General features: G+C 36.2%; 1 protein-coding gene across 4 annotated transcripts in view; it reads right to left on the bottom strand.

Moving 5' to 3' along the window:
* The window catches only part of ATRN (attractin), a 229,602-nt gene that overhangs the window by 129,561 nt on the left and 72,732 nt on the right, over window positions 1-27,309 (bottom strand). For all 4 annotated transcript variants that reach the window (XM_074229992.1, XM_074229994.1, XM_074229991.1 and 1 more), the window contains exons 9-15: window positions 22,838-23,021; window positions 20,710-20,864; window positions 19,891-19,975; window positions 11,550-11,764; window positions 3,093-3,214; window positions 1,804-1,942; window positions 166-356 (exon numbers count right to left, since the gene is read on the bottom strand). In XM_074229992.1, the coding sequence (XP_074086093.1) occupies window positions 166-356; window positions 1,804-1,942; window positions 3,093-3,214; window positions 11,550-11,764; window positions 19,891-19,975; window positions 20,710-20,864; window positions 22,838-23,021 (1,091 nt within the window). The remainder of the gene's footprint in view (window positions 1-165; window positions 357-1,803; window positions 1,943-3,092; window positions 3,215-11,549; window positions 11,765-19,890; window positions 19,976-20,709; window positions 20,865-22,837; window positions 23,022-27,309) is intronic.

The raw sequence follows: 27,309 nt of genomic DNA, 5'->3' as shown, positions 1-27,309 counted from the left end.
GTTCAGAACATCTTAAAAGTAGCACCACATGGAAGAAAGTATCAAATGAAAGCATGACTGAACAAGCTAAAAAACTGAACTAAAACTCCCTTGAGTAGCAAAGTGCCATTGGACATCTCCTAAATCAGGGCATACAAGGGCGGGGGATAAGATCCCAGGACTCACCAGCGATTGAGTTGACTGCATGGAGCGCAGCTGTTTAAGAACAAACTCCACCTTCTTTGGGGTGGTAAGAGAGGCCAGGAAAGCATTCATATTCCTGCAGGACAATTTAGCATTGTCGTAATTGTCTCTTGTTGTTGTAATTTTTAAACATGAATTTCCAACCAAATGCCAGCCAGCACCACAGATATTTTCTTGTGTTAAAAAAAAAGGAAAAAAAAAACAAGTTTTACAAAAGCAGGCAAAATTCATGTATTCTCAGGGAAAATTTAGAAAAACTTGAAGTAATGTGTTTTGAGAGGGAGAGAAATAGAAAAGGACAATAAAATTTTAATAATAAAAATGGAAACTCCTTTCCCCTCCCAACAATATTTGAAACCACTTCCAAATTGTGATTGTTTAGTTCCAACTTCACACACACACACACACACACACACACACACACACACACACACACACACACTTCTCTCTGTCTTCCACATTTGATTATTTTTTTTCTTTATTTTGCTAAGGCTGCTTATGAGTTGAACAAATTTAATTTGAAGGATCACGTAGAATTGGCTATACAATATGATTCTTGAAATTTAATAGTTCATTAATTCTAATACCCTTGAACATGCAAAGGCACTAACCAGAAGATATTTTTCTGTTGGGTGATGTGGAGATGAGATGGACCAATGAAGCTAAATCACCTCTGAAGAATTAGAATGTTACCAAAAGGATTGTGCCTCTCAAACAATACTAGCAATCTAGCTAGGTAGAGATCACTATGAGAATAAGAAATTACACAAGGACAAGGGAAAGGAGACCCTTATTGAAAGGCAAAGTGAGGATGATAAGTCTAAAGTACATTCAGCAAGCAAAGGGCAGCTAGATGGCAAAGTAAACAAAGCACTGGCCCTGGAGTTAGGAGGACCCCTGAGTTCAAATCCTGACTCAGACATTAACTTGATGTGAACCCTGGACAAGTCACTTAACCCCAATTGCTTCAAAAAACCAAACAAGTTAAGTGTTAGAACTCAGGTCAGAAGTACAGTGGAGCCCAGATTTATCCACATGGCCCAATGCCACTAAAAAAACCTGAGGTATGAAGATTGGCTACAAAAATCTCTTTTCTCAATATTATGAGGGGTAGATTTGCTCAATTTTAGAGGCTCATATACCTGTCAGAACAGTCTGCAGTTTTGGGTAAAATGAGATGCTCAAATAGAACTAGATAATAAACCAAATCCTCAGGATTCCTAAAAGTAATCTAGCCACTTTTAAATCTCCAGAGAAAAAATAAGCCTGAGAACCATTGTTGACAACATTTTCTTTCCCCTGCCATCACTTCACTCCATCAGAGAAACCTCTGGTCATATAAACCCTAATCTGGTATAAACCTAAGAGAAAAAAGTATTAAAGAGACTGACTGCTAGTATTGTTTCCAATCTTATTGGGCTATACATACTATTTAGCAGGTAATATAGAGATTGTGGAAGTTAGAATGAGTGATGCTATAATTCTTTTCAAAGTCAATAGCCTTACATTATTTTTTATTAAGAAATACATGAATCAATTCTTTGCTCTCCTATAATTCAACATAAAATCTGTGAGACAAGAAAAGTACCTAGGCAGTTAGCTATCTCCATCCATACTTACCAGGCAAAGCAACACATTCTTGATTCCTGGGTTCCCACTGGCAGTTCTGGTCCATGGCACAGCTCTTACAACTTGTCTTTTTGTTACAGTAATACATTGGATTATCCTTTGGACAATTCTCATATTTGGAAATAGAAACCTAAAATACAAGTCAGGTTTATGCATTTTCCTAGAATGTCGGCTCACAAATTTAATGATTACTGTATCATTCTGTAGAAAATTTTGGTCTGGAAAAATAGTGGGGGCAGGGTAGAAGGAGAAGATGTGTCAAGAGGAGTAAATAATAAGGGAATCAAGAAAAGGGCAGGAGTAAGTCATAGCAGAAAGACTACTATAAAAAAAACCAAGACACCTAGGTCATAGTCTTGGCACTATCATAAATTTGAGTGATCTTGAACAAATCAAGTAATCTCCCTGAGAATGAGTTTCCTCAACTAGAAAAGGAGAGCTCTCAATAGGAAGCTCTCTAAAGTCCCTTATAAGTCTAAAAAGTATGATTCTATGAAATACAAGATATTTTAGCAATTATTATTTTACAAAATAATTTTTCAGAAATCACCATTAAAGATTATATATTATAGCAAAACAACAAATATCAGATCATCTTTATAAAGGTGTCAGTTCCTATTCTCTTATGGCTAAAATATCCTCTATTTTTTTTTTAGGTTTTTGCAAAGCAAATGGGGTTAAGTGGCTTGCCAAGTCCACACAGCTAGGTAATTATTAAGTGTCTGAGGCCACTTTTGAAGTCAGGTACTCCTGATTCCAGGGCTGGTGCTCTATTCACTGCACAACCTAGCTGCTCCCCCCTTTTGTTTTTTAAAGAAAGATTTTATTTATTTTAAGTTTTACAATGTTTCCTCCATTCTTGCTTCTCTCTGCCCACCCCCCACAGAAGGCATTCTGTTAGTCTTTACATTGCTTCCATAATACCCTCTATTTTCAACCTCATTTCCTCCTCTCTCACTCTTGCCAAATTGGCCTTCTTTCTGCCCCTCACACCTAACACATTACTTGTCATATTCAAATCTAGCTTCCACTACTGGAAATTTAAAAATCTAATTTCCTGACTCCACAGAAGCTCCATCAGCTGATAGGAAGGAGACACAAAAAAAACACTTTCTGAAATAGGAAACTGGAAATTCAGAAATTCATGTTCATGTTGTACACACTTTAAAATAACTATAATTCTGTCTACAATTCTGCCATCATCCAGGCAGGTTCCCTGCTACCCTGAGGATGTCTCTGCTGATGAGCATCAATGGGTTAGAGTACGAAGCACTTCTTACCTGACCTTCAGTACAGTTACTGTTCATGGAGACACAATGGTCATTGCACCACTGGCAGTCATTTGTGTTGGCGGTACAGCTGTAACAGTCTGTGTGTTGATCGCACTTGTCATGATCAGCAGCTATTAAAAAATGAAATATATTTAACTAGAAGTAATTTTGTTCTCCTAGTATAGAGTCACCAGAGGATATCAAAAGCTTTAATTTATAATTCATACAAAAGTGAATTTGTTCCAAGAAACTTCACTTTACAAATTTGGAAATTTCCCCTCTGCTCCAAGAAATTAAATATTATTCTGTACATCTTCCACATTATTCATTTGAAATTTTCCACATTTAATTGAAGCAGTTCATATTTTCATCTCAGACAAATTTTTATAATCTTATCCCTTTACTTTAATGTTAAGTGGCTAATTCATTTGATTTTTTCAACTCAATTCACTGAACATCTACTCAATATTTATAGATATATAAAAAGATAACAAGGGAGTCTGGCTCTTTGGTTTATTTGGGGTTTTTTTTAGATTTTTTTTTCAAGGCTTTCAAGGGTTAAGTGGCTTGCCCAAGGCCACATGGCTAGGTAATTATTAAATGTCTGAGGTCGGATTTGAACCCAGGTACTCCTGACTCCAAGGCCAGAACTCTATCCACTGCACCACCTAGCCACCCGGTTTGTTTGTTTGTTTTTTAAGAATTTCTTTTATCTAAGAGTCTCTGCAATTGGCCCCCAATAGAACATAAATGGTCTTCATCTATGGTAATTCCATAAATACTTAGGAGGATGCTAAACTAATTGTCTAAACTCAAAAGGGGAAAAAATATAGCATAATGATTTGTTAAGATGATTAACATCAAGTAGTGTTTTGTTTTTTAAAGCTGGGGAGAAATAAACATGTTTGTAGGAAAAAGGGAAGGAGTCATGATATGTGGAGATTGAAGATAAAGAGAAAGAATTGGAATAAGAGTGGGATCAATCTGCCATGGCACTTAGAAAAAGGAAGGGATCAATAATGCATAAACAGAGGTTGGCATTCACAAGAAGAAAAGCAAACTCTTTGCTGAAGAATGGAAGGAAAGGACCCACCTAATAAACGGTCAAGGAATATGAAGAGAGGAAGAAAGCAAAGTTAACAAAAGTCATGAAAAAAATGTTCTAAGTCACTAATAAGAAGAGAAATGCAAGTTAAAACATTTCTGAGGTACTGCCTTGCACCCATCAGATTAGTAAAGATAAAAGGAAAATGATAAATGCTAGTGATGTGAGAAAAATAGGTACACTAGTGAAACCATTCTGGAAAACAATTTGGAACCATACTCCAAAAGCTATAAAATACACATACTTCTGATTCAGCAAATGACTCATATTTTAAAAAATATATTTATAAGTTATTTTTGTGGTAGCAAAGAATTAAAAACTGAGGGAATGTTCATCAATTGGGGAATCACTAAACAAGTTAAAGTATATACATGAAATCAAATACTATTGTGCTGTAAAAAACAATGAATGGGATAGTTTCAGAAAAGCCCAGGAAGATTTATTTATATGAAGTAATGAAGAGTGAAGTGAGCAGAATCAGGAGAATAATTTACACGATTTGTGAAAGACTATTAGTAACATCTATCAATCCAATGACCCATCACAACTCCAAAGAATTTATAATAAAAAAAAAATACTATCCACCTCCACATAAAGAACTGATGTACTCAGAGTTTAGATTGAGGCAAATTTCTTTCTCGTTTTAGTTTTCTGGAACATGACTAATGAAGAAATAGATTTTGCATGACTTCATAAGTGCAATGTGAATTTTATTTCTTGTTTTTTGAACGTTTGAGGAATGAAAGAGAATATTTGGATATAATTTGGAAATTTTGGAAAATTTGGAAAATAATATGAATAAAAAATTTTTAAAAGAGAATGGAATGAAGGAGATGGTAGGATAGGATGTCTGAATGATTTATAAGATGAGGAGAGAGGAAAACAGGTCTTAGTGAATGGTTTCAGCTTTTTTAGTGAACTGTGAGGTAACGTCATTAACTGAAAAGGGGAGGTAAAGGAAGTCTGTGCTAATAAGCTTAAGGAAAGATGAGAAGATATGAAACAGACATTTTTGGGGAATAAAATAATAAATCAATGAAAAAGGAATAGAATGCTTGCTTGTAGTGGACCAAATCAATTTAGTTTCATAATTTTCTCCATTTCCATTAAGTAACACATAAATAAGAAATAGGGAGATGGTTGGTGGGAACAATTCAGGGTTAGGGCTTTGACAAGACATGATCTATGATAAAAAAAAGACAGAGAAGGGATTGACAGGAAGGGAGTTCATGGTAAATGTGAAAAGCAGAGTCAGGGTTCATAAGACTAAGGAAAAAGGGAATGATAAAAGATTATGATCAAAAATTAAATTCAAGGTTTGTAAACAAGGAAGCAAACTGCTTAAGGGTGAACACAAGATCAAGAATATGACCATATCATTGGGTATAGCTGAGGTGCAGTGAAGAATGAGGAGATGGAGCTCAGTAGATAGAGGAACTGAGAAATTAGGATATTTGAGGAAGCATCAATATGTACACTAAAATCCTCTAGAATATGATCAGTTTATAGGGAAGAAAAGAGACTATAATGCATTAGGGACTTAACTCAGTGAAGAAGGAAGAACAATGCCCTCGACATCTATAGAGAGAACCCACATCAGGGTTTGGATTGAGTGAAAAATATGGATTGAAGGGAATTCAAAGGAGGAAAGGTTGCTTAGTCAAGGTGGTAGAGGAAGAGTCTGGTATATTTAGTATTTATGCCTTTTTTTTTAGGTTTTTTGCAGGGCAATGGGGTTAAGTGGCTTGCCCAAGGCCACACAGCTAGGTAATTATTAAATGTCTGAAGCTGCATTTGAACTCAGGTACTCCTGACTCCAGGGCCAGTGCTCTATCCACTGTGCCACCTAGCCTCCCCATGTATTTATGCTTTTGTCATTTGTGTTCCAGATGGCTCATTTTTATAAAGGTATCGTGGTTCTGAGAAAGGTGCATTCTTTAATGTTTTTATTCAAAAGATCCACAAATCCCTCAGATCTAAATTCTCCAACAGTTTTTTCAGGTCCATATAGTTCTTTTTTATTTATCTATTAGGTTTTTCAAGCTCTGAATGAACCCCAAATTTCTGAAAACTGTGTTAATTTCTGTCTTTTTGTAATAGATTTAAACTTTCTTTCATGAATTTAGATACTTTGCCAATTGATGTATATGTTTACTATTGATGATGGCTCATTATATAAATAGTTCCTTCAAGGAATAATATAGTACCCAATTCCAATATGTATATATTATAATTTTGATTTTCTCATTATGAATTTTTATTATCAGATGGCAAAATTACAACTCTTTTTTTAAAAGTCTTGATGCAAAGTAAGTTCTGCCTCTTTTTAAAAAAATGGATCTTTACATTTTAGTATGTTTTTCATATATGGAAGAATGCTGGGTTTTGATTTCTTACCCATTCTTCAATTTGCTTTAATTTATTAGGCTGTGTAATCCATTGACATTTAAAGTTATGATTGTTAGTCTTGAGATCTTCATTAATTCTTTTATTCTATTCCTTTTTTCCTTTTAAGTCATATTCTGAACAGAAAATATCAATAAAAACTTATAAAAATGTAGAAAAAATTAACTCAGTACTTCGTTATTGCAATTAGTTATGCCCACAAGATTTCCCTCCCTACACTCATTTGATTTATCCCAATTTTTTTTTAAATTTGTTTCTTCCCTTTTCATTGACCTATTTTCTCCAATCTTAGGCCTTCCTTTTCCCTATCTAGTTGAGTGGTTCAAAAATCTTCCCTATTCATCTTTAAAACTCTTAAGTAACATTTTTTTAGCTGTATCCTTTTCCAAGAAGTTTTTTTTTAATTTGTCCTCTTTGATATTTCTCTTCTTTAAGAGTCTATTATTTGTTTTATTTTCTGACTCACAGAATACCCTCAGTTATTTCCTCTTTATTTTCTGTATGCCTAATAAGGATAATGGACCTAAAGGATCAAATCTGAACTCCCTCTTAAATACTATTTCTTTCTTAATGCCTTTATAAATCACACCATCTTCTATTTTTTGCAAAGTCTCAATCTTAAAAATATCAATTTGTGAAGAAAGCAGTATCACATGGACACAGTGCTGTGTTATAAGTAGCCATTTGGAACTTGAGCTCCTTTGCTTTTTGGAATATACCATTTCATTCTTTCTTCTAAATTCTCATTACTGTAGATTATTCCTAGTCAGAAGGTCTTTCTCATAGATATTGCAAAATTAATTATTTTTTAATTTTTATCCTAAGTCCATTAGAGAGGTTACTTCCATATTTTTTCCACAGTTCCTGTTGCTGATTGTAATTCCCTCCATCTATTCCTCCCCACTACCATTTATTATATTTTCTCTCTCCTTTCACTCTGTCCCTCTTCAAATGTGTGCTGTGGAGCAGCCAAGTGGTAAAACAGACAGAGCACTGGCCAGGAGGCCCCAAGCCCACATTCCACCCCCCAGAGACCCAGCAACCACCCAGTCCCATGGCCTGGACAGGCCACCCAATCCACTACCTTGCAAAAAATAAAAAAAGAAAATGTGTTGTATCTGACTATCCTCTCCCATGATCTACCCTCTTCTCTATCACCCACATCCTCCCTCCCCATCCCCTGTCCCCTTTCTCCCATCCCTTTCTCTCCTTTTCTTCTAGATTTCTATACCCTAATTATGTATATTGTATCATCTCTGAGCCATTTCCAATGAGAATAAAGGCTCCTTCATTCCCCCTCACCTTCTTACCTTCCATTGCAAAAGCTTTTTCTTCAGTCTTTTACATGAAAATCTTAGCCCATTCTACCTCTCCTTTCCCTTTCTCTTGGTACATTTCCTTTTCACTCATTGACATAATTTTTACAATATATTATACCTTCAAATTCAGCTCCCTCCTGTGCCTTGTCTAAATATGCTCCTTCAAACTGCTCTTATAAATGAGAAGGTTCATATGAGTACTATCAGTATCATCTTCCCATGTGGGAATACACATAGTTCATCATCATTAAATCACTCATAATTTGCCCATCCTGTCCACCCTCTCTATGCTTCACCTGAGTCCTATACTTGAATATCAAACTTTCTGTTCAACTCTGGCCATTCCAACAGGAACATCTGAAATTCCCTATTTCATTGAATGTCCATCTTTTCCCCTGGAAGAGGATATTCAGTTTTGCTGGGTAGTTGATTGTTGGTTGCATTTCAAGCTCTTTTGCCTTCTTTAATATCATAATTCCAAGCCCTAAGAGCCCTTAATATGGATGCTACTAAGCCCTGTATAATTCTGACTGTAGTTCCGTGATATTTGAATTCATTCCTTCTGGCTGCTTGTAATATTTTCTCTTTGACTTGGAAGTTCTGGAATTTGGTTATAATATTCCTGGGGATTTTTTTTTTATCTCTTTCAGGAGGAGAGCAGTGGATTCTCTCAATTTCTATTTTGCCTTATGTTTCTAGGATATCAGGTAATTTTCCTGCAGGAATTCTTTAAAAGTGAGGTCAAGAAAAAAAAATGGGAGTTAAAAAAAGGCTCTTTTCCTAATCATTAGCCCAATAATTTTTAAATTGTCTTTCCTGGAACTGTTTTCCAGGTCAGTTGTTTTTTCAATGAGATATTTCACATTTTCTTCTAGTTTTTCATTGTTTTGATATTTTCATTCTTTTGATATTGTTTTATCATTTCTTGATTGCTCACAAAGTCATCAGCTTCCTTTAGCTTCATTTGACATCTGAAGGAGTTGCTTTCTTCAGAGAGCTTTTTTATCTCCTTTTCGGTCTGGCCAATTCTGCTTTTTAAGGTACTCTTCATTATCATTAACTTTTTGGACTGCTTTTTCCATTTGAATTAAACTGGTTTTTAACATGTTTTCTTCAGCATTTTTTTGGATCTCCTTGACTAAGCTGCATCTCCTGCATCTCATTTCTCTTCTCAATTTTTCCTCTCCCTCCCTCCCTTCTTGATTTTCAACATCTTTTTAGAGCCTTGCCATAGCCTGAGCCCAATTCTTATTTTTCTTGGAAGCTTTGGATACAGAAGCTTGAACTTTTGTCATCTTCTGAGTGTGTGTTTTGATCCTCCATGGGACCAAAGTAATTGCTTATGGTCAGGTTCCTTTTTTTTTCATTTACTCATTTCCCCAGCCTATGCCCTGGTTTGGGGGTACTTTCCAAACTTCTTAGTATTATCGGGACACCCCCACAAGGACCACAGTTCCTTTAAGGTCTTGTGAGAGGCTCTGACTGCTCTCCTGGCCTGTGCTTTGATCTATGGATAACCACAAGCACACCCTTCTGTCCTGGAGCTGTGATGTGAAGGTCCCTGCTCCGCTACAGTATTATAGGGGATGAGACTGTGACCAGGGTCTGAATATGGAAAAAGCACAAGAGTCCTGATCTATGGACAGAGGAGAAAGCTCATCAGTCTCCCCCCACTCCCTTATCTTCTGTGGGCTGAGTGCTCTGGGAGCAGCTGCCAGGTAGCTCCCTGTTGGGAGGCTCTGTAGGCCTGCTTCCCTAAAATTAGATTTTTTAAAAATATATTTTAATATTCCAAGTTTTTTCCCCTTCTTTCATACTCTACTTTTTAAAAAAGATTCTCTAGTATGTTTCAAATTTTTCATCAACTGTGTGGTCTATGATTTTTAATCCTACATTGAAAACGTTGATTCCCATCCTAAATTTATTCCCCTAAAAGTTTCATGTCTCCACTCAATTTGGATCAATGTATACCATGGAAACAATGTAAAGATTGACAAATTGCCTTCTGTGTGGGGTGTGGGGTGTGGGGAGGGAAGTAAGATTAGGGGGAAAATTGCAAAACTCAAAATAAAAATCTTTAAAAAAAAAAAAAAGGAAATTTAAGGCTTAACTGCCTTAACTTGCCAAAGTGAGGAAGTCAGAAGAGTTCAGAAGCATTTTTGGCTGGTAAACACTTGTTAATAAACAATAATAAACAATGACTGACATTAAAAAAAAGTTTTGTGTCTTTTGAAATTTCTTAACTTTTGCCTAAAAAACAAGAGTTTTGGAGAGTTGGTTTTATTGCTTTTCAGTTTTCCAGAAGGGTCCAATCAGGAAAATTCAATTTTTTTTCATCATCCAATACTAGCTTATGATGATTTGGGTTTTTTTTTTTAGGTTTTTGCAATGCAAATGGGGTTAAGTGGCTTGCCCAAGGCCACACAGCTAGGTAATTATTAAGTGTCTGAGGTCAAATTTGAACTCAGGTACTCCTGACTCCAGGGCCGGTGCTCTATCCACTGCCACCTAGCTACCCCCTTGGGGGTTTTTTTTGAGATTTTTCTCACTCTTTTTTTATGAGCTTCTCAATTTATCTTCCTGTGACCTAGGAATTTATTCAAGTCATGCTTTATATTCCAGTCACTTGTCTTTGGCTTCTGTTCTCTTTAGACTCTCCTCCCCTCTAATGCTACTCAAACTTTTGATAACTGGGCCTCTGAAACTTTAGCCTTGTCAATTTTAGGGTTAGAAGGCTCAGTTTGAATTGAGTCTCAACTGGTAAACTCTGGAAAAATAAGAAGGATGAGGGAAAAACTGGTCCCAGTTTATTTTTAAGTTCCTATATCCTCAGGAGTTAATACATTCATTTTCCCTTGAAATCTGTGGCTCTGGCATAGAATAGGTTGTGGTCTGGGGGCACAAAGAGGCAACTAAAATAATTTAATTTCATGAGGTTTTTTAACTTTATGTGCTATTTCTATCACTAACTCTATTTCTCTTTGTTAATAATCATAAATCCTTTTTCTGAGGTTTTTGGATTATGGTAACTACTCTTCCATCCAGTCAATCATGAGCTGGCATAACACTCTTCAAAGCTGTCTTATCTGAGACCAAATCCTAGGTGTTTGTTAAGGTATTCCTAGAAGCATGACAATTCATATTGTTCAGGTACTGTCTGCCTCCATCATCTAGCTGTAGTCCCATTCCAAAGAGTTAGAAATAATTTCTGGAAACCTACACACACACACACACACACACACACACACACACACACACACACACACACAAAACCTCCCTTTCCTTTATATCCCAGTCATCCAGACTTTTTTCTTGCTTTCACTAATCTCACTTCTCTAAGATATAAAGATCAGTGAGAAATTTCTAGGAGAGCCTATTTTATTAAACAAAGGAGTTTCTATTTAGTTTCAGGGTCCCAAAGGAGACTTCATTTATCATTTGGTGTCTCAGTATACAACACAAAGGAAGTAATAATTAAGCTGTTCCACAACCTAAAAACCTTACAGCTTATAGATACCACAGGTTAATTTACCAAAAAACAAAAACAAACAAAATGATATCTCCATCACCCCCACCAACAACCAAGAAATAAAACTAAAACTAGTTAAGTTTTTTAAGCAAAGAAGCTGCACATACTTCTTTTTGAAAAGCATTCTGCTATGGTCTTCTCTTCTTGTGCTTCAGTTGCCAAGTCCCAAGGGATACACTGAGAGGAATTCCACACACATCGGACTCCAGGTCCTGCTGTTACACAAGTGTCCTCACTTTGATGTGCTTCACACCTTTCTGCTGTAAACATCAGGATATCGCTGAGCAGAAGGCTGTTGAAACCTCCAAATATATACATAGTGCTAAACAAGAAGAAAAAAGTGTTTTTATCCCAAATTTTCTATTTTTCATACTATACTACTTCATTAAAATCATTTTACCAAATGATGCTTAAGGGGACTATAATGTAGAAAAGGCATTTACAAAGAGGTCAAAAGGCATATATTCACAATAGTAAGGGAATAGAAGTTCTAGCCAACCAAAAACTGACTAAAGGAATTGCTTATGCCGTAGATGATGCCTTGTTGTAAGGGGTGGAGGTTAGCAGGGTTTGTATGATTGTAGTCTTGAAATGACCAAACAACTGTCAAGTGGAAGGGATATTCAACATGTTCTGCTTGACTTTAGAACTCACAAGGCTAATGGAAGTGATCACATGCAAATAACTATTTACAAACAAGATATATGCAAGATAAAAGAGAGAATTACAGAGGGAAGGTGTTAGCATTAAGGGGGATCAGGAGAAGTTTCTCATAGAAAGTTGGGTTTTAGCTGTGCCTTAAAGGGTCAAGGAAGACAGGAGGCATCCAGGAGGAGGGTCATATTAGAGGTATAGAGGCTATCTGGTGAAAAATCACAGTCAGGAAATGTTATTATACAGAGGCAGACTTAAACTCAACATTAGAACCCTTCAAAAGTGGGAACAACTTCTCAAGAAAAACCCCCTGTCATGAGAAAACTTCAAAGCCTGGATAATCATATGTCAGAATGTGGCAGAAGTTACTATTGCTTGAGGTAAAATCAAATATATTCTGATGTCTCTTAGAGATATTTAAAATTCTGCAACAGGTGTTTCTTACAAATATATTTCTCTATGTGTATCCTCTTTTCACCTTACATTCTTAAACATCTTTAGCTACTACTTACCCATCTTTCTGAAGTTAAATGGTTCTAAGAAGTATACCTTAGTTTACTTAAGAAAACATTTCAAAATCCATTAAAATGTGTAAAATATTACTATTTTAAAAGCACATAATCTCCTGCATTACTGCCCAAATTCATCACTCCTGAGCTTCAGACCACATCCAGTCTATAGCACTAGTAAGTACTACGAAAGTTTTCATGATCCCATATATATATCAACACCCAGTCACAAATACAGTGTAGAACTAGAGGAATCACTTCTCCATAGTCATTTAGTCTGTTATGCAGTATTTCAAAAGAACTGTAGGGAAAGAATCCTTTTGAGACAGGATGGCACATTTCCAGGGGTCTGGGTTCCCAGTGCTAATCCTCATTGTCATACCTAGACTAGGTAGGAGAGACTTTATGCCTCTGGTTTTCTCAGAGGACAAGGACAGGAAAGCTCTCCTCCCTTAGGGAATTAGACAATAAATAGTCCCTTATTACCACTGTTCTTAGCAAAAGCTTTCTAGGAAGACCCTCTTTAGGCCTGGATACCAATTAGACATTGGGAACAAGTTCAGGACAGTGCTTCTCACACCCCAGAGAATTTACAACAGGTCACATCTCCAAAGAAGGATCGAATACTGACTGCAGTCACTGTACCATTATGAAACTCTGGGTATTCCTAGGCTTTAACAGCTTACTGCCATAGGAAAGGAACAATTGAGACTTAAAAATTACATTTTCTGGGAAAGAGAAGAGAAAGGAAAGAAATCAGTATCTATATGGTGCACACTATTTGCCGGGTACTATGCAGCACTTTGACATATATCATCTTATTGTATCCTCACAACAATCCTAAGAGTTTGAAGCTCTTTTTGTCCCCATTTCAGTTGAAGAAACTGAGGCAAACAGAGGCTAAGGAACTTATCTAGGGTCACAAAGCTAATAAGTTTCTAAAACTTGATTTGAATTCAGGGCTTACTGACTCCGGGTCAAAACTATTATGAAGGATCATGGAATCTCTGGCCAGAAGGGATTTTAAAAATTATTAAGCTATGAGGAGGCTAGGTGGCGCAGTGGATGGAGCACCAGCCCTGGAGTCAGGAGTACCTGAGTTTAAATCTGGCCTCAGACACTTAATAATTACCTAACTGTGTGGCCTTGGGCAAGCCACTTAACCCCCACTGTCTTGTAAAAAACCTAAAAAAAAAAATTATTAAGCTAACCCCTCCCTCCCCAAGGAGAAATGACTTGTTCTCAAAGGTAGTAGGTCTCAGATCAAGAATTCATTCTCAGGTCCTCTGACTGCTGAGCCAGAGGTCTTCTATATCACCATTTAATATGGTCAAGTAATCGGTCTTCAGCATATGCTTATTGAATTAATATGATAACAATCCACCCTTGATGATGATGTTGACTAGCATGTATAGAGCATTTTAAAGCTGGCAAAGCAACTCACAACTATCATCTCATCTAATCCTCACAATCACTCTGAGAGGCAAGTGCTCTTGTTGAAGGCAAATAGAGGTAAAGTGACTTGCTCAGTCACTTTACCTGAGTTTCTGAGAGTAGTGTTGGGTCTTCCTGACTCCAGGTCCAATGCTCTACCTACCCATTGTACCAGCAGATACTATCAGGAAGGTTCAACTGAAATAATGTACATCAAGTACTCTGCAAATTCGAAGGGGCTCTTTGAATGATGTCAGTAAGGAAAGCAGCCTCCTGATTCCAAATCCAATACTCTAATCTCTATGTCATGTCACTGAAATAGTTGCCCAAGAGTTTCTACTAACAAGATATAAAGGAGAAGTAAATCATTCCATGTTAGTGCCACAAATAGCCCAAATGCAAAAACAGAAGGAAAAAATTAAATCAAAGGTAAAACTACTATGGTCCACTACTAATACCCAGACAGAATTATAGATTTAGATCTGGAAGTGGTCTCAGGGGTCATCTAGTTCACTTTCTTCACTTTACAGACATGGAAATTCAGATCACAAAGTTTATGTAACTTGCCTATAAAAGAAATAAGTGGCAAGGCAGAGATTCAAAACCAGATCCTGTGTCTCCAAATCTAGTACTTTTTCCTCCTTGTGTACTATCCTGCCTCTATCTTTAATGAAACATGGTTACCAGATTGAGTTTAGAGGAAGGGAGGTTTTAGAAAGTAAGAATTTATTCTGTCTTCTAGATGTCTATGGTTCATCTAGCACGCAACTGATGACATGGAATTAAAATCCAGGACAGAAATTAACACAAAAGCTATATATTTAGGAAATGACAATCAATCCCATAGGACCCAAGATAACCAAGTGAGTAAATGTAATAATATAGGGTCCCAAAACAAAAGTCTTAGAGCTCACCCAAATTAAGAAACAGAAAATGGGTGGTCTTGAAAATAAAACTAAGGATGATTGCACTGGTACAAGGAGAACCAGGAAAAAATCAATTATCTCAGAAGGCAAGGAAAAGGAGTGAGTTTTCCAGGAAAAATTAACATAAATAAAAACTTTAGCCGGATCAAGCAGGAAAGAGACAGAGACAAGGTCATCAGATATAGAAGTTAAGACCATCAAAGGATCATGGATCTAGAGCTGGAAGAGTTTTTGAGGTCATCTGGTTCTAATCCCTCATTTTACAGATGAAGAAACACAGGTCCATTAGGTCATGATTTTTTTCCCCCAGGGTCACATGAGTAGTGTCAGAGGCAGGATTTAAATCCAGGTCTCAGAAACCCTGTATATATGCTCCAGGAAAATCTCTTCTACCAACACTGGGTTAAGAACTAACTGCTTCCATTACAGATAAGCAGGGAATTACTCCCTCCACAATTATTCATAATTTTCTTCAATGATTCTTCTTGATAGTTTACCAGAAGAAAACTAAATATCCCTAAAATCAATCCTTGGCTAGCACTACCTCTACTAGATCAATCTTCTTCAGTTCTCTTTAGAAAGAACTTCACATTTATTGCTCAGGGTCTCCATATTTAAAAAGCCACTGAATTCCCTCTGCATCAGTCATATTCTCATACTTTCCAGACTCATGAAATTAATCAGGATTCTCTCTTCTACCACTTCAAATAATTGTTTTTACACTTGAAACTTTCATTTTTTTTAAAAATGAACATTTCATTCTCCCTGAAAAGCTAGATAATGGAAAAGCAGTTCCTCAAGTTCTTACATTTAATCTTGTAAGAAGGAACCTGGCAATTTGAGGATTGATGACAACTTCTCGGCCATGACAGAAAGATAAACATCACAAAGTCACTGTAAATGCCTACAAAACTCTCCTTGCATTTTACAGATGAAAGAGCAATTAATTATAATAGAGTGGTAGGGGAAGAGTTAGATTATATAGGTTTGGGTGTTAGGGTAGAAGTAAGTATGGATAATTCTTCCTAGGAACTTGGCAGTGAAAGTAAAGGAAAACACAAGATACTAACAGAGAAGAATTGTCAGAGAAACAAAGCTTCTGTCCTGATGGAATCAAGTGGAACAAGTCTGTGGGCAGAAGAAAGGAAAGGGAAAAGAAAGGTGATTGACAGAAAGAGGAGGATAAATGGGACAGAAGACTTAATGGAACTGAATTATCTATAGGGCAAGCTCTAAGAGCAAAGAATGGGATCAAGGACACAAGAAGTGAGCTTGTCATTGGCAAGAAGAGTCATGATGTCTCTAGAAGTAGGAGTAAAGAAAGAAAAGAACTGAGAAAATGCACCTTCTTTCTTTCATCAGAGAAGTGAAGGGCTTTAACTGTAAAATTCCATATGCTATCAAGATACATTTATGTATCAGTCAATTTTGCTGACTTTTGGGGTACTTTTTAAAAGGGAAGGTTCATTTTGGAAGTGAGGTAAGACAGGTATATATTTTTTAAAATGAGTTTTTAATAAAGTGAAACAAAAGATGCAGGGAGATTTGAGGGGTATGAATTGGGGAAAAGAGGTACTTCCAGCTGATAGCCGTTTTTCTAAGTGAAGCAGGAAGCAAGAATGTTGTGGGGCAGGAGGCAGGTTAAGCTCTTGAACAAAGAAGGTTTGGAAGTTACCAAAAAAAGCAAGATTTAAAATCACTGAAGAAAAAAATAAGTTTGACCATACAGTAACGAAGAGCCACTTCATCAGCTTTATATGGATTTATTCATTTATAAAGCTGGACTTTATTCCAACTAAATTCAGCAATTTGAGAAGAAGAGCAGAGAAAGGAGAGGAAAGGAGAGTGATCCAGGGTTGCTGAGGGGCAGGGATCAAATGTCAAAAGGAAAAGTGGACAAAGTAGCCTAATCATAAAAGGCTACATATAATTGAAATGCTCAACTGTGGAGTTGTGAGGAGATGAATGTAAGAATAGAAGGGCATAGTGGCAGCTAGGTGGTGCAGTGCATAGAGCACCAGCCCTAGAGTCAGGAGGACCTGAGTTCAAAACCAGTCTCAAACACTTAATATTTACTTAACTGTAACTCCTAAGGTACCACCTCATACCTCTCAGATTGGTCAATATGACCAGAAAGGAGAATGATTAATTTTGGAAGTGATGTGAGAAATCTGGGACAGTAATGCATTGTTGGTAGAATTGTGAACTAATCCAAACTTTCTGAAGAATCTGGAATTATGCCCAAAGGGCAACAAAAATGTGCATACCCTTTGATTCAGCAATACCACTACTGGATCCCTGAAGAAATCATGAAAAAGGGTAAAAACCCCACATGTACAAAAATATTCATAACATCTCTGTTTGTAGTGGCAAAGAATTGGAGGTCGAGGGGATGTCCATCAATTACAGAATGGCTAAACAAGTTATGGTACATGAATACTATGGAATACTATTGTTCTATTAGAAATCAGGAGGGATGGGATTTCAGAGAAGCCTGGAAAGACTTGTATGAACTGATGCTGAGTGAGATGAACAGAACCAGAAGAACATTGTACACACTAACAACAACATGGGGTGATGCTCAACCTTGATGGACATGATCACTCCATCTGTGCAATCATCAGGAACAATTTTAGAAGATCCATGATGGAGAATGCCATCTGCATCCAGAGAAGGAACTGTGGAGTTTAAACGAAGATCAAAGATTCAATTTTTAAAGCTGTCTTATGTATTACATAATTTTTTTTCTCTAATGTTATCTTTCTTCCTTTTGGAGCTGTTTCTTCCTTCATAACACATTCAGTTTTAATCTATGCATATCATAGATGTAAATGTAAAGATTATTGGAGGGGAAGGGAAGAAAGAAAAAAATTGTAAAACTCAAAAATTTGCAAAAAAAAAGGTAGAAACTATCATTGGACATAATTGAAAAATAAAATATTTATACAAGGGGAAAAGTGTTAAATATAAATAGACTTAAAATGAAAAAAAACTTTACTTAGCTGTGTGACCTTGAGAAAATCACTTAACCCCATTGTCTTGCAAAAAAAGAATAGAAGGGCATAAAATGAAGGTGAAAAATGATAATAGGTTTAGTAGCAAAAGGAAAAATGGGAAAAATGGAAAAAATCATAAGGAAAAATGTTAAAACAAGAAATATTACTGTATTTAAGTTCTTGCATTTAAAATATTCTGCTTCAAGAAATCATGTATTCTCCTTCAACGGAGGTCTTTAAATAGATGCTACATGACTATTTGTCAGGTATGTTACAGTGAGGATTCCTTTCAGGTATTGTGGGACTAGAAGGTATCTCAAATTCTGATATTTCTGAGATGGTACAGTTATGGTTATAGTAACTTCTAAGCTATGAACATCCTTGTAAGTAGTTGACACAAAGAAAAGTAGAGGCCATGAGAACTGAGGAAATAGATGAAGAGAGTTTGAAACAACATAGTGCTTATTTGTAAACAAAGGCATATTGGTATAAGAAGAAAAGCTGTAAAGAATCAAAGGAAAGTCAATGGCCTCTGGAGGCCAAGAGATAAATAACAACAAAGATTTGGACCAGATGATCTCTCTGGATAAAGTAAGCCTCAGAGGAGTGACAGAGGGTTGGTGGCAGATGGCAGATCGGGAGTTCTAGTCCAATTTATAGGATGAAAAAAGGTATAACCAAGCATGAGAGAGGAACAACCAGTTAAGTCGCAGTTTCCAAAGCCAGTCAGGTTTTCATCAGTGAGAGACTGGAGAAAGAGTGTGAAAAGAAAGTTGAAAATGAAATGTATTCATTTTATACTGGGGATTCTAACAATGGAAATGGAGGGCAAAAAGACAGGCATTGAGATATGATAGTACTAAATTCAATTGGGGATGAAAGTATAGTGAGGAGCAGGAAAGGGAGGGTTTTGTCCTGGAAGATGGAAGTCTAAATCATTAAGATTAGGGGAAAGGAGGTAAAATGGGCTGACTAGGCAATACTAGCTTAGGACCTCTAATTCTCAGGATCCTAATGATGGAGAGTGGTACAAATAACAGGTTTCCCTCTCCAAATATCAGAGAATTGAGGCAGGGCAAGGAGTTCAGTCAGGAGAATCTGGGTCATGAGAGACCAAAAAAAGACAGTGGTACCAGGTCAGTATTCACACAGCAACATGGTGGAGGATCAGACAATACTAAGGTTAAAACATTTGTGGAATATCCAAATAATTCTGACCCATAAGTCTTGGGTCTTTTTGCATTTGATCTAGTATCTGAAGCCCTAGTAGGACTTGCAAAAGACAACCCAGATCTTACAAGAGTGTTCCCTTCTTTACAGCTGTTCTACAGCATCTACCTCATCATAAATCTGAAGCTCCATCCTGTGCTGAGCTCCTTAAGTAGGGATTGTTTCATTATTTGTATTTGAACTTTCAGTAACTAACCAGGAACAGACAGTTAATAAATACTTATCAATTAATTTACTGAATGATTTAGTCTCTCTCTGCAGTACAGCTAACACCTAAGAGGGGGACTCGCATGACTACATGCAGCCTTATCAAACATGTATTCTCCCCACAAATTAATTTTTAAAAATCATAATAAGAGCAATTGTAACATGACATTTCCTTCTTGGTACTTAGAAAAAATGAAATGTGAACTAAGGTTCCTAATAGTAATACATTTTTGGAAGAATCAAAATATAAATAACAGAAATTTAGAATTGCATAATACTATAAGAAAAATCAATGGAATGTATGAGTCCACAAATAATAAAACTACTATGCTTTTTCCTCTTTCCCTCCATTTGTTTTTAAGCACAGTTTTAAAATTTGATGTTATCAACCTGTGCTTCTGGTTCAACTACATATTCTCAACACCATGGAATGTCATTTTAAGCTATTATCTGAAAAAAGATAAAATTCTCAAGCACTATTAATCCAATTACCTGTTATACAAGACTGCTGAGTGACCAAATCGGTTAACATCATGATGAAGATCAGGTCTTCGAAGAACTGACCAGCGATCACAAGCTACAATTAAGAAAGTGTCTGTCATTCACAATATCCAGGATCTGACATTGCTATTTTGGGTACAAGGGCTAGAACAACCTCAGTACCTCAAAAATGTCTGTTTCTCTCAACATGTATCTGTTCTCATATGAACAAACACTACCCTCTACTGGTCATTCAAGCTAATCACACTTAGCAACTTTTAATCTGAGTGTGTGGGTAGTAGTGCAGGTTTGGAGAACTCTGTAAAAAAGCATATTTATTTGCCCCAGTGAAACATAACAACTCTTATTTTCTATTGAAAAGGTCTTCTGAGATTAGTCCTTACAGAAGAATAATAGGTACATTCCATAGTATAGGAAATTTTAAATTCAGAAAGGGAAGGTTCCATCTAATAGATAATTCAACTCCCTCTAAAAAATTACTCAACCCAAAATAATGTTAGAAAGAAATGACTAAGCTCTCAAGGCCTTTCTGAAAATGTGAAAACTGTTATATAAATCTAAAAAAATACGTCAGATTCACTTCCCTGAAAAAGTCATATCCAATATATAAAGGTACATTTTTCAAAAGGGGAAGGAAACTGCATTTATTATACACCTACTGTCTACCAGGCCCCATGCCAAGCACTTTAGGAACATCATCTTGGCTGGTCCTCATAAAAGCCTGAGGGAGCCATGAAATTATTAGCCTTGATTCCTAGTTGAGGGAGTCATAAAGGAGTCCCTTTTAGCTGTTCTCTCTGAAAGACTTACCAATATCATAGGCCATGAAATCTGATGAAAAGCACTTGGCCCCATGGCTCATGGAGGTGTCATTGTGTGTGTTCCCTCCAAATACCAGCATGGTTCCACTGACTATCACAGCCGTGTGCAAATAACGGAAAAAACGGCTGTCCTTAAGAATGGTCCTTTGAAGTTAAGGGAAGAAAAGGCATTAGAAAAGGGCTTGTTATCCACTGACAAGTACATAATATCATTTCATTAATTTAAAAGAAAAATACATGTTTATTAAATGGCTTCTCCCTTATTGTCATGACACATCACATTTAAAATAAAGATCCACATGAAAGTGAATTACAACCCTGGTCCAAGGAACCTATTACTTTCAAAAGCTACATTTTCCTCCAGAGATTTAGCTCATAGAGCTTAGAACCTTTTAAAAAGGGTCTTAGAGATCATCTTTGTCCTGATTTTACCAATGAGCAAATGGAGGCCCAGAGAAAGGAAGTGATTAACTCAATATTAAACAGATAATAAGTAGCAGACCTAGGAATCAAAACTCAGTTCCTTGAACTGGTTCTTCTTCTCCTCTAGTGTGCTGTGTCTTTCTTGTTTTTCCTGTTTTTCCCCCTCCCTCCAAATCAAATTCAGTCACAAGTATAGAAAACATTAATCCAGTTGAAAGTTCCTCTGAAAAACAACCAAATATTTCTTGCTTGACTAACGTAAGTTATAGAACTCAATCCTTCCCCATTACTCAAGTCATGAAACTTGAAGTTTTTGAGAAATAGATTAGTAACTTCTTTAATGGAATTTTAAAATTACAAAATATTATACCTATTCTGCTCAATGCCCTGATAAATGTTATAACTAGATTTCATATCTCAAATTAGTCATTTTACACTTATTATAATTATCAAAATTTTATTATCACATATATTTTCTGGTGTAAGAGTAAATATTCTGCTTTTCTGTCATGGATCTAATCTACTTTGATTAATAATTGCTTGCTTTCTCAATGAGGAGAGACAGGATGGGAGGGAGAGAATCTGAAACTCAAAATTTTAAAAACGAATGTTAAAAATTGCTTTTACATATAACTGGGAAAAGTAAAATACTAAATAAATAAATTGAAAAGCAGTACCCCAGTAATCCACAAGGAAAATACAAACCAAAAAGGCTTCTTAGTAATCACAATTTATTCAAAGAAGCCCATGTACTTTATTCAAAGTAAAGCCCTGGGGTCCAGACTCAGAATTTATTTTTACTTTACATCCTGACAAAGTCAAGAACCTGTTTTTCAAATCCCTTGTGTGAATTAGATGAGCTGTACAGGCAGACAAATAGACAGGAGCAAAAATTTATAATTAAAATCTCAAACAAGAACTCAAAAAACAGTCTGCTCAGACCATTTAATGAAGGGGAAATAGCCCTATTTATTATATTTTAATAGCCCCTGAAAACATAACTTTACTGAAACAGAAAAATAACAGATATTTAAAGTAAAAACCCTAAGACTAAGGCAACAAACCAAAAAAACCATTAAACTGCCTGGCTGTGAAGGAGCACACCTCTAATTCCTCTTTGCCTGATAAAGAGTTCCAAGCTTCAGTGGATAAGCCATTGGGCATTTGCACTAAATTTGACATTAATAAAGTGAAAGGGGACTAAGTAGACTAAGGAGGGACAGAATGGACACCAAGGTAGGAGACAGAACAGGTCAAAACTCTGGATAATGATAGGAGTGGGAGTGAAGGTACAGTTTTTAAGGGGGAAAAAACAAATAAACATTAATTGTGTTCAGAAAATACTACTTAAGGAAGGGACATTTGTGACTGAACTCAGGAAAATTTCTTTCCCAAAACATGAAAATAAAATTTGAGTGCATGAAAGAGTAAATCTTATCCATTCAAAACACTTAACTATCCACAATACCTTCAATCTCCAAGAATTCTAGCTAGTCAGGGGTTTGCTCTAGCACTACAGAAATATTAAAAACATTAACATGAAGCAGGATCTGTCAGGAAGCTTTCTCCATTTTCCAATATAAAAATGCAGTAAGGGAAAATATGAGTTACTATATACTTCCCAACTACCTCTGCTATATTATGCATCAAGAAACAAAATTAACAATAATTACATTGAGAAAGAAAATACTTACCACATCTGAGTATCCACGTCATACTTATATAGATCATCAGCAAGTCTATATTTGTTGGCACTGAAAGCCTTATAACCACCATGTATGTAGAGGGAATTTGTCTTGGCATCATAAACACTACTGTGGCCATAACCTCCTTGTACAAGAGCACCCTGAGTTTGTAAAATACTCCAAGCATTCTTCTCTAAAAAAGGAAATGCATACAGATTATTCACCTTTGGAATCTTAATATATGTGACAGCTAAAGAGAAAAGACATTAGGAGACAAAGTTCAGCTGACCAATTTTTAAATCACTGTTAAAATAAGAAAAACAATTGCAACATAAATAGTAGATAATACCAATAATAGAAAATACCAACTTGTTAAATACTCAAATTTTAATTTTATTGGCTCACATCTTTAGGTGGCATCTGAGCAAAACTTAAACTTCAATTTATGACAAATATTAAAATTAATGCCCATGACTTTTTGTGAGGTCTTTAGTCTATAAAGTAAAAGGAGAAAAGAATAAAATTGTTGGTGGGGATTTTTTCTTTATAAAATACTAGTTTTTTTCCAAAACCCTGAATAAAATTGCTAATGGCACCAAATTCCATACCCCTGAATTAAGCCAAAGGTAAAAGAATCAAAACTGATGAGGTTCCAGGCAGAACTGAGGTCCTTTTTTCCCTACTCTTTATATCTGGCAAATTCCCCAGGAATTACAAAGACAGTAAAGGTTAATTAAGAAGTGAGTAACCCTAACTCTAGCCCAGACTATGAGAGCTAGAAACCAATGAAAGGTAAAAATCTCTCTGGTATACAACCCTAAGCTACAGTAAAAAAAAAAACCTAAGAATATAAAGAAGTAATATCTCACATTTCTCCCACTGTGCCTATTTAAAGTTAATTCAGACAACTCTCCAGGAAAACTTGTTGAATCAGAAACAGGCTGGCTTCAGAACTCTAAGGCCATGTCCAAAAGCTTTTCCTTTCAAGAAGGACACAGTACAAAGTACTATCTAAGGGCAAAGGGAAACGAACTGACAGAATATCCTGAATTAAACCAGATTACAATAGACATTCTGGAAACTGAAGTAGAAAAGAAATGGAGGTCAAGAGGCAAGGGAAAGAATTTAGAATTAATGGCTAAAACCCAAGTTAAAGCCATTTTCTATTCTTGTCAGTTAAATGGCTAGGATTGCACTATTGTAATGCTAACAAGCCCGGACCAAATTAAAGTGATACTGTTTTATCCTATTCCTCTCATGACTGACCTGCCAAGGTACCATCTAAACAATCTACACCCACTCCTTAGGACTAATTTCTCAGGTGCAATAGCCAATATGCTGATGGAATGCAAATAAAAAAACATCTAGAAAAACAAAATGATTTTGTGTTAACTGTATTATAATCTCCTTCCTTAGCAGTGACTTCCTCATAGTATAATCATGAAAGACTAAAAGAAAAGTACAGTACACCAGAAAGGACTGGTTGCAGAGTCCAAAAGGAGGGATAAGGTACTGGTACTGAGATGGTAAGAAGAGAAAACAAATACGGAGCTAGGGCTAACCCAGACCTAAGTGAAAAGCTAACAATGTGAAAGAATGATTAAGCTTGAATCCAAAAGGACAAGCTAGGAATTACAAAGACATTTTGAAGAAGCTATCTCCTCAATGTAGAGGAAAAAATTCGAACAATTAGGGTATCCAAAAGTAGAATGAGCAATTACAAAGAGCAATTGTTTCCTCAACAATGAAGATATTCAAGTAGATTTCAGATAATCACTTGTCAAAGATGATGTTGGACTAGATGAACTGTCATGACCCTTCTGAGTTTCACATTCTGTGATTCTGAGGATTCAAAGATTCAGCAGGCTAGAATGGCAGGTAAAAGAATAAGATTCAGTATAATATAAATACATGTGAATTCCTATACTTAGCTTTTTAAAAAAAAACGAACTGCACAATGGTTTTTTCAAGATCTAAATTGGAGCTGGTGTATACCTTATTTTACGAGATACTGATAAATGGAATTGCAAGAAAAGATGGCCTGGATGCAGAGAAATCTGCAAACTGTCATAAGATGTACAGTTAAAGATACTGGGCATATTTAGTTGGGAAAAAAAAACTTCAGAGATTTCCTAGATGTCTTCAAATAATCAAAAAGGAGAGAGGATGGGATTAAGGACATAAATGGATGCTGGAATTAAGTATCACCTTCTACCTGATGTTTTTCCTGAGCCCCAAATGTTGCTTTTCCAGATAATCTTGTATTTCTTTTGAATGTATTCACTTTATGCTAATAGGTGTACACAGCATCTCTCCAATATTAGACTCTTAGAATTCAGGAGCAGTTTTGATGATGTCACTGCATCCCTAGCATCAACAATCGTACTTTTTTTCTTACTAACCAACCAATGTTTGTTGATTGACTGAAGGACAGGTAAAGCTTTACTCCCCAAGCTCCAGAGAGCCTTAACAATAATACTGTGCAAATATTTCAGGGCTCCTCTAGTACAGCAAGAACAGACCACTGCTTCTCAGGCACACTAAAAAGCTATGAATATGAAGACAAGCACCTTCATAGCCAATCTAATCCTTCTGACAATTCTAACCAGGTGATGTGAATAGGAGGCAGCCTCCTTTTCCAGCACAGCTGAGAGTACAATAGTGTTAAATCAAATTAGTGCCAAAACTAAAGACAAACCAGGACCCCTTGGTTGGCTTCTCTGTATCACTAATGTAACAGAAGGCAGCATTGGAAGTCATCTCAAAAGGCAAGTTTAAAGTATTGTAACTATGTTAGCTTCTCTGAAATAAGCTGTCACAACTTATCTGAGCTCTTTTGATCCTGGAACATAGCAGGATCTTGTGGATTTGGGGTTAGGTTTTTGATTTAGGTTTGGGAAAAGATAGAGGGGACATTTCCAAGGGAAAAGGAAAAGGGAAATATGATATCTATGCAATACTGGCTTACACAATCCATACTTAATAGAGTCCTGGGAATCGGAAAGATCTGAGCTCATTCATTCAAGTACTACTTGAAATAATTATTAACTATGTGATCATGGGCAAGTTATTTAACCTCTCTGAAGCCCCAGTTTTCTCATCTATAAAAACCCCCCCTTACAATAGTGAGAAACAAATAAGATAAAATACATAAAGTGCTTTTCAAAATTTTCTCTTCAAGTCCAATCTATATCTGAAGAGGAATTCCTCCTCAAGAAAGGATCAATCAGGGGAGGCTAGGTGGTGCAGTGGATAAAGCACTGGGCTTGGAGTCAGGAGTACCTGGGTTCAAATCCGGTCTCAGACACTTAATAATTACCTAGCTGTGTGGCCTTGAGCAAGCCACTTAATCCCGTTTGCTTTGCAAAAAATCTAAAAACAAAAAACAAACAAAAAAAACAGAATCATTCAGCCTCAATTTGAGGAGGGTTAGTGATGTGGCATTTGTTCCAATCCAATGGAACCTATTCCATTTTTGCACAACTCTAAAGGTTACCAAGTTTTTCCTGACATCAGGTCAAAATTTCCTTCTATAAAACTTCCATCCAATGCTCCCAATTCTACTTTCTGGAGCCAAGCAGAACAAATCTCCCTCTTTCACAGAATATCTTTTTATCTATTTCCAAGAGAGCAAACAGGCTTTTCCTCTCTATTCGGAACATACTCAAGTCCTTCCATTAATCCTCATTACAACAAGGTCTCCACTCCTCTTGTTCCTCCTCCCTCTGGACAATGTACCTATGTCAATGTCCTTCCTAAAAATTTAATAAACAGAACTTTAAACAACACCCTAGGGGAAAGCTAGCCATGACAGAAGAAAGCAGGCCTAAATGGCATCAATTTCACATTGGGGGGAAAAAAATCTCAGTCTTCAAGAAAGTTGCAAAGCTTTCTTCACTAATTTCTAAGTAATTCTAATTTCTAAAGTGTGGTTCAACACTGTGTGATGATCAACTATGATGGACTTAGCTCTTAGCAGTAATACCATGATCAAAAACAATTCTAAAAGACCTGCAATAGAAAAATATCATCCATATCCAGAAAAAGAGCAATGGAATCTGAATGCAGATGAAAGCATATTATTTTCACCTTTTAAATTGTTTTTTGCTTTTCCCTTCTCAGGTTTTTCCCTTTTTGTTCCGATTCTTCCTTCACAGTGTATCTAATATGGAAATATGTGTAACATGATTGTACATGTATAACCTATATCAGATTACTTTCTTTCTTAGGGTGGGAGACAGAAGAATGGGAGGGAGAAAATGAATGTTGAAAATTATCTCCACATATAAGGGAAAAATTAATTGATTAATTAATTATAAATCAAGTTACCAATCTGAGACTTTGTGGCTTCCTGAGCTAGAATCGGCCTTAATCATTTTCAGATTACCTCCTTTCTTACTGCCTCTCTGTTTCTAATATTCATACCCCCCTTTTATATCTTCCCCTAATATCACACATTGGGCATTAGAGTGCTTTTATTT

The sequence above is a fragment of the Macrotis lagotis genome, chromosome 3, assembly GCF_037893015.1.
Source record: "Macrotis lagotis isolate mMagLag1 chromosome 3, bilby.v1.9.chrom.fasta, whole genome shotgun sequence".
NCBI lineage: Eukaryota > Metazoa > Chordata > Mammalia > Peramelemorphia > Peramelidae > Macrotis > Macrotis lagotis.
The sequence above is the reverse complement of the archived record's forward strand: the minus strand, read 5'-3'. Positions and strand labels throughout refer to the sequence as shown.